Below are 8,394 nucleotides of genomic sequence, written 5' to 3' on the forward strand. Positions count from 1 at the left end.
GTGTAAAGATTGCGAACCATACTGCTCACCTCACTATAGCACAGGCAAAGCTCATTTGGCGAGAGAAAATCATTATTTAGAATAAATCATAATGGTACTTTGCGGATTAAGTCACCAAGTTCCTTTTGCACACATGGTTCGATGGAGTGTGCGACTGCAGTCGACACTGGCAATGAGATTCACAGCATGCTTAGCAGCGAAATCCAGAAGTGGCGCTAAGCGCAGCTTGTCAAAAATCACATTTTGTAGCCACTTCACGACTGCTGTCTTTATTTGCCATCACCTCCATCCCATCCTCAATAGCCATGACAATGTTGACAGTGGTCAATTTTAAGCAGAACACACGTTGGCTGAAAGTAGTGGGGGAGGGGGGGTCTACAGTAGCTATTGTGGTATCTCCACCCTCCCGCTTCAGCTTCCTCCATGAATGGACCAGACTCCTGCTGCTTCTCCTTCTCTTTCCTTCCTCTTCTTTATTTCCCACTTACCCTACCCACGACACTGCACTGTGCTCCCTACAGGGCTGCAGAAATAAGCGTCTTTCCCCGAGTTAAACCAGTACTGCTATGGTTATGCTTCCTATGTGTATGGTCTAGAGAGCCTTCACAGCATACGAAGGCTCCCTAGCCCTGCCAGTTTGTGGGGGCTACGAAGGAAAGTGGTGGCACCACTATGTGCCAATCTGTTGTAAAGCAACACATCTTCCCTCTTGGTTGCCTATATTCCTTCGTTGTACTGTACAGGCAATTTTGTTGCAGGGAGTCTTCGCTGCAGACGCATTCGCTATACACATGGCAGACAGGGATTCAGCTGGAGCATACGAAATTCTTTGTCATACAGGTCATTTTGTTGTAGAGGCGTTCGACTGTATTTTGTCAGAAGCCCATCCTGTTTGGGCCAAAGCTCTTGTGCGTAGTATGTATATATATATATAAAAAAAACTATCAGAAGCATGTTACACTCCTGTAACACGTGAAGATGAAAACCTGCTGCTGCAGCTTGCACAAAGAAGCAAATCGAAATGGAGAATTTAGATCCCGATTGGGTTCGACCATGATCAAAAGTGCCTTGTGTGACTGTGGTATTAGATAATATGCTGTTGACAAGCCTGAACAACTCCACAATTACGCATCCTCGTTCACCACGTCCACATTCACATGTCCACGGTCACCAAAACTACCTTAACCTGTTGATCTACTAAGAAGCATCTATTTGAGCTGCTAGTTTCTTCTTGCAAGACGTAACAAGCCGCACTGTGACGTAAACGTATATATTGCGCTGTAGGTAGATTTCCTCAATGACAAATGCGAGCACCTAATGTACTATCTAAAAGTTCTTTTGTTATTTTCTCTGTCTTTGTTTCGTTTATTCTTTCATATTCAGCCATCGCATTTTCGCTTGCTTTTGGGGTTATGAGCCATTCCTGATGTTGCTGTTTCCTTTCGTGTATTCATTCATATTCAGCCACTACAACTTTGCTTGCTTGCGGGGGTACGAGCCACTTCAAATTATGGGCCATATAACGTAAAACTATTCCAATGTGTTTTTATTCCAATCTCCTGACGTCAAATTTGCATAACCGCCGACGCAAGGATTGGGCGGTCACCCGCAGGGTTGTCTGAACAGACCAATCAAACGCTCTCCTCATTCATGGGAGGTCACTTTTGTTTGCTTGAAAAATGAATAACATTGCCTACACTGAGCGGCTTGTCTTATCTAATTGGCTGACAAGAGGCGAGGAGCATGCTCATGTGGAGAGGGATTCGATGGGGCAGAGCCAGTGCAGTGAAAATTGATAACTGGATCAAGAGGGTGGTGCCGGCGTCTGCGGTTAGTCTGCGTTTCCTTACTTAGATTGCAGTGGCTGGTTGAAAATCATGGGCGGCATGCAACGGAAGCTTAAGAATGACGCTAAAACATATCTTCAGCAAAGAAGAGTAGGTAGAACGAGGTCGTAAACGTGCCAAAAGTTCTCAAAAACGTTACACGGCCACGCAAAAAGATTTGTTATGCGCAAATAAACCTGTGCTCTCTGGCAGGTGCAAGTAGCCAGTGCCTCAGTGATCACCGGCACCCGTCTTTTATTCCTTTCGGAACGGGGCAGCCTGCGGCTATTCAGAAGAAAGTTCCAGTTTTGTTCGGCATATTAATACATCTTTAATGCGCACACGTAATTTTGATGCAGTGAGTGTTTGCTTCACAGGCAAGTGAAGTGGGTGCAGCCCTAAAAGTTTTGACCAATAGCTGAGGGCTAATGGCGAAAAGGGGTCGAATCAGAAATAACTTTTTCTTTCGTTCGATCAAAGCATGCATAAGCAGTGTGTACACATTGTATCAGATGGGGCGCTATTACGGTTTTCGCGACGTCGCCTGACAGACAGGTTAAGTGGGGGTGGTCCAAAAAGTTTTCGACCAACCGTGGAGGGCTGATTGCAGAATTGGAATAGAAAAGTTTGGAATACTTTTATGTTATAGCACCCTATGTCAGTTTTTTTGGGGTATGAGCCATTGCTGATGATATTTTTTAAAACCATTGATGATGACTTTCTTAAAACCTGTTGATTATATTTTTTGAACCACTCGACCGAACGCCGGGTATGAGCCACTACAACGAGCCACTGAAGGCTTTGACCACAATAAATAAATAAATAAATAAATAAATAAACACTGGTCTTATTTATTGGAAATTTACACTGTGCAGACACTTTCGCACAACACTAGACAGTACAACAGGGGGTCTCAGTACTGGAAGCTGCGCTGTGTCTGGATATCGTCCAGTATTTGCCGGAGCTGGTCGTCTTCGAAGCGCCCTTCAAGGCTGGGCACAAGGGCGCGTGCCTCCTCCGGATTGTCGGGACACAGGTTGGCCAGCTGAGCCAGCTCGAAGCGGTGCAGCTTCTTCTGGGCCAGCAACTGCCGCACGGCTGTGATGGTCTCCCGGTTCTTGAACCGACTGAACCGCTGGCAGTAGCCCAGTGTCTTCATGAACACCTGCACGAAGATGAACATTATGGTAATTAAAGCTTGGCAGCACAAAAGAAAATTACTCAGAAATATTTATTACGTCATAGTTTCAAACACTGTGGAACCTGAAATGTTTTGCAAAGCATTTTGCAGGTAGCCGGCTATCTAGCCTCGTATGGAGGGAGCATGGCATAGTGTTATCAGATGGTGTAATGTCTCCGTAGGTTCTGTTTCGGACACTGTCAAATTCTACCATGTAGTTGAATTTCGCCGAGTTGGCGTTCCACATCAATGAGGCCGTAGCAGCCCTGGGGGCCAATCAGAAGTGTAAGTACAATTGTAACCATACCGATCTTAAAAATGAGCAGTCGATGCGCAGTCCACTCTTGTATATGTTGTATGGTAAAATAAACTGCTCGCTACAACGATCCCATGCTGCATTATCAGTTATAACAATCAAATCTGGCTACTGGTTGTGTGTGCCCAAGGGAAAAAAAATGTAAAAGCCTTGAAAAAAAAAAAGAAAAATGTGAGCCGCTTCGCCACACTAGTCTCTGTGCTGCGCACTCCGCAGGGCATGCCTGTGGTGCATTGCATTGCAGCCTTGCATGTCCCTCTCCCTTCCACCCTCTCCCCAAAGACACAGGGGTGGAAGGTAGGCGGGAGAGGGATGACGAAGGCATGCCACACAGAGTGCGCAGCACAAAGGCGCATGGTGCGAAGTTGCTGGATTTGTTTTTTTCTGGATTTCACATCCTTTTCCGGTGCAGACACCTAATAACCAGATTTAATTGTTATAACTTATATTGCAGTATGAGATCATTGTAGTAAGCAGTTTATTTTACCGTAGAACACATATATGTGTTGATGACTAATCGTTGGCTGCTCATTGTTACACCCGAGTAATGTTAGAACCAGCACATGCTGTTAGAGGGTCCAACTGTACTTCATTCTGTGTAATTAAAATGTTTGACTGTATGCGCCCTGTCTTTTTTTTGTGCAACTTAGTTATCACAATTATCGGTTATAACGCTGAGACTTTCTTGGCACTTGAATATTGTTATAAGTGGGTTCGACTGTATGGTGAATCCAGCAACATGGTGGAATTTGACAGTCTTCATCCAGAACAGCGCCCTCTGCAAGGCGAGCAATTGCGTGTGTGATGCCAATAACACCTAAATGATGCCAACAATGATGAGGCTACAGCATCGCAGCAGCAGCCAATCCTGAAGGCGGTGTGCTCGGAATCGAGGCGAGACAGGCAACTGCCTGCAATAGGCATGGCTCTTTAGTGCCATCTGTTGTGCTCCTCAATCACTGCGCATCACAAAAGACTAAGTAGCTGGGTACTGTAACATAGTATGTTTGCTCTGCTGCATTCCATTACCCTCATCTTAATGTGTACTAGAGCAGTAAGGCGAACCATGCAAGACAGACGGATACTGTAACATTGCTGGAAGAGTCAAAGAATGGCAACTGCCACTGGAAGGGGCACAACGCCTGCCTGCTCACCAAGAAGGAGGTGTCAGAAAGGCAGGCAGGAGGAGGTCAGTAAAAAGAAAAAACATGACATGGCCAAGAAGTCCAGGAATGTTTATGTAAATTACTTTATGTCTAAGTCTTGCTGTCTAAAATGTGCCAAGCGATGTGAGTGAGAGGCATTGAGAACTGACAAGAATAATTAAATTACTTTCTTTTTCTGTTCACGTCAGTCCAACTGTTCTCGATGCAGGAGAAGGCCTTCAAGCTTGTCTGATGCATTGTGCCCTGCTCAGGAATGCTTCCTGTGGTGTTTGTGCAACACGTCCAGCAGGAACACCGACTGATTTGATGACAGGGCAATGCTTTTGCATGCACGCTGGTTGCCTGATGCAAGGCGATGGCGTTTTGGTTAACATGCTATGTGCTGGCTTCACAGGTGTTGCGCTGTTGTCAACGTCTGCCTCCTGTTATGTCGAAGCTGGAATTTGTTGTGGCACTTGAAGTGCGGTCAGGACACCTGTGGAAGAGTAGCATAGCATGGAGCCTTGTGTGCGACAGGTGGCACAAAGTTGTGATGGGGTACACGTGATGCTGAAGTTGCCGCTTGCAGGGCATTGGAGTCAAACTGGCTACTCATACTTTCTATACTGCGACTGGAAAGAGCACATAGTGCAGCAAAAACAAACATGGCTGCCTCACTCGATAGGGGTGAGAAAACTGGTAGGGATATGCTGGACAGAGATGGAACTTGCATAGGCATATCACAGCCAGAAGGGCAAGTGGCCTAGTCCGAAAGAGAACTGATGTGTCCTGGATTAGGTGTGGACGGGACAGGTGACAAGGTGAAGTGGTGCTAAGTTGTGCAGCTTGCAGCTTATGCTGCAGTCTGATAATCGGTTATCACCATGTGTAAAGAGGCAAGCTGCGTGTCCCGAGTGCTGTGCCGTGGGGATGTGCTTGGAAAGGCGAAATAGAGCAGTGGAGAGTGGTGGCAGAGCATGACTGGAGTTGCACGTGCCGCAGACTCTTTCTAGAGCAGACGAAGCAGATGGCAGCCTTCTGGAAATAACAGGTGCTTTGAAAGTGAGGCGAAGCACTTCAACATCATGTGATGAAGAGTGTTACAACATCAACAGGAAGCACACAAACAATGGTGAACAACTGTCCTCGCTCGCAATAGCCTCATGGTTCAGCAGTTTAATACTAGCTTCTTTCTGCCATATTTCAAAAGTGTGCATCCACCGAACAGCACTAGGTCATAGCAGTGCGCTGTATTTGTAGGCATGGTGCTGTGCTGCATACATGCAAAACTATGACAAAAAGCTCTCAGCGGTAAAATCATTGTCTGCTAGGCTGTTTTCTAAAATGCACCAAAGTCCACAACATTTAATGAAGCTCCCACGGTGGTGCTTGCTGCCAAGCCACTTGCCAAGTTGACATGCTGCGCAGGTAACTGCTTTCGACTGACCCACACTGCATTATACGCATGAGCTGCAGAATGCTGCATCACAGAGGGTGGCATGCTTTTCTTTTAAAAATACTTCTACCTATTCAACACTTCTACTTTTACTACTTCTACTGCCCTTCTATTTTTACTACTGGCCTTCTACTTCTACTTCTACTGGCCTTGCGGCACACCCCATGTATAAAAGAAAAAGTCACATGAAGCTGTGATACTGTCGCCACTGGTGTTAATGTCGGCGAGCATAACTTCCTCTAAAGAAACCTGGTGTGAATACTCCCAAAGCGATTAGCAGCTCGGGAACACTTCCAGTCCTTATTCATTAAAAAAAAAAAAAAAACTACTGCTGAAACGTGGCGACCATTACGGAAAGCAAGATGGTCAATGCATTTATTTCGTTAACAAACATGCAGCCTTTCATCACACACCATGCTACAATGGGTGCTATCCCAAATTGCTTGCGTTGGCTCCCATTTGCACTAACGATGCTCTCAATGCTAATTTTTGTGTGGCTGAGAACTGTTAAAGATAAGGCTGGTATATACATTCGACCCCTCTTAATTGGACCTCAGTTAACTTGACATTTTGCTTCACTAAACAGCACTGGCAAGTCCCTGCAGAAAACCATACATTGCTATGGAAGAAAAACTTGTTCAATTCAAACTCGAAAGCATGCTGCTTAGGCTAAATTGACCCCCACCGGTTACGTCGGCACCGACATGGCACTGGCGAAACCAGCCCATTGCAACATGTACAATATTATCCAAACTGGAAGGCACAACAACTGGCCACAAATGAAACAAGGTCACCTTGCCATGCAGTGATTTGATTTCTGAGGTTTTACGTGCCAAAACCACAATTTATGAGGCACTTCATGGTAAGGGACTACGAAAATGCTTTCACTGCCAGGGAATCTTTAACATGCAAAGAATTACCGTCAATATTTGATTTAACACGGTCACGAACTTTTGATGCAACCGTCAGTTGCTGTTTCCACACTTCGATTTTTACAGAACTTGTTTCCACGGCTCGTTCCTGGAGTCATCTCGCTGCTAATGTAATATAACGCAATCCAGGTGGGAAAACAGCTTCTGCTGTTAAAGGCATAAGATACTGATGCTCTGCTTCTGAGGCCCTTTATAACTTTTCTTTCTCAAAGAAAAGTTGTAGAGGGCCTCAGAAGCAGAACATCAATTTTAGCATTAACGTTTAAAACAATGTTTTACTTTGGTTCAGTTAGTATATGCCCTTCTAGTTCATTGCAATACCGCTGCATTGTTCACACGTTCCCTTCCGTTAAAATCGCTTTTACTAAGACAATACAACTGGCATTATGAAACCTGCCGAACGTTGCTTAAATGAGGGAGCTAGTTATATCAATTGACGCCTCCGGCTCTGATACCAAATACCGTAATAATTTCACTGATCTCGTGCGCTAGAACTGTGAAATTCCTGATACATTTGACGCTCCATCGGGCCGAGAGCGCACTGCCCGTTCGCGTTGTAGAGCGAACACAACAGGGCAGCGCGTAGTGACACTACTTGTGACACTAAGCTCAGCGTTACCGTACGATGAGCTACAAATACATCAAGAATAAACCACCCCATTCGCAATTGAGCGCGCTAACCTCCGAGAGTTCCTGTTCTTCCTCGGCGCTCTCGTTTTGCTGCTTGCGGTGCTCAAGCAGCATGTGGACCTCGCTGATTAGGAGCGTTTCGGCGTTCTCGAACTCCTTGGGGAACTGCAGCTCCGACGCGTCCTCTTCTACCTGGTCAAGCACGGGTGCCGCGGCCGCCGGAACGCCCGCCATCCCGTCGCACTGTTCCTTCCTTGAACACACTCACAAACGTACACGCTTCGGGTTTTGTCGGGTTTTGCGTGAGCGATTTGAAGCGGGCAACGGCAAGTCGTTCGCTGATTACGCAGTTGTCAGGGGCAAAAGTAGGCGGCCATCTTTGTGAGGGTGTTGTGATAATGGAGAGATGAAGGAATGAATGGGGGCAATATGAGCGCGTTGAGCAGTGAAAAGTTTCCTTCCTCCATGGAAAAGCACAATCACAAGCTGGCAAGGCAACAAGACTTGAGTTTAGTTTTAAAGTTATAGACTACCGCACTTTGGCATAAACTTTCAATTTCTTTTACGCCTCGCGAACAGCTATCAACGGACCTTATTTTTTGTTTCTGTCACATTGTATAAAGACGCCGTAGACGGCGCGCACAAACATTTCACTCAACGCCTCAGTTTTGCTATCTCTTCTGTAGCCTAAAGAAAAAAAATGCATCGCTTAAAAGGCATTGGCGCGTAGTCGAACACGTGCATATGCGTGATGTGTTTCTTATGTGCGGCTTCCCGAGTAGTGTATGTGTTGAAAATTTTGATATTTATGGCGGCACTGCCGTGCTTGCACTCCTAGGTTAAATGTCACCGCGAAGTATGACGCCCGTACGTACTAACGTTAAACAAATAAAGAAAAGTAACGAACCG

At 45.8% G+C, this 8,394-nt stretch overlaps 1 protein-coding gene across 1 annotated transcript; it reads right to left on the reverse strand.

Annotated features, from left to right (window-relative positions):
- Positions 1–2,657: 2,657 nt before the first annotated feature.
- On the reverse strand, positions 2,658–7,868 carry Polr2D (RNA polymerase II subunit D). The gene is made up of 2 exons (XM_075698541.1): positions 7,537–7,868; positions 2,658–2,991 (listed from the first exon to the last, which is right to left on the reverse strand). Exons 1-2 carry the CDS (start codon positions 7,717–7,719, stop codon positions 2,740–2,742), a joined length of 435 nt encoding a protein of 144 aa, XP_075554656.1. The 5' UTR covers positions 7,720–7,868; the 3' UTR covers positions 2,658–2,739.
- Between the last annotated feature and the right edge of the window lie 526 nt (positions 7,869–8,394).

This window comes from Dermacentor variabilis, chromosome 7, assembly GCF_050947875.1.
Source record: "Dermacentor variabilis isolate Ectoservices chromosome 7, ASM5094787v1, whole genome shotgun sequence".
NCBI classification, from domain to species: Eukaryota; Metazoa; Arthropoda; class Arachnida; order Ixodida; family Ixodidae; genus Dermacentor; species Dermacentor variabilis.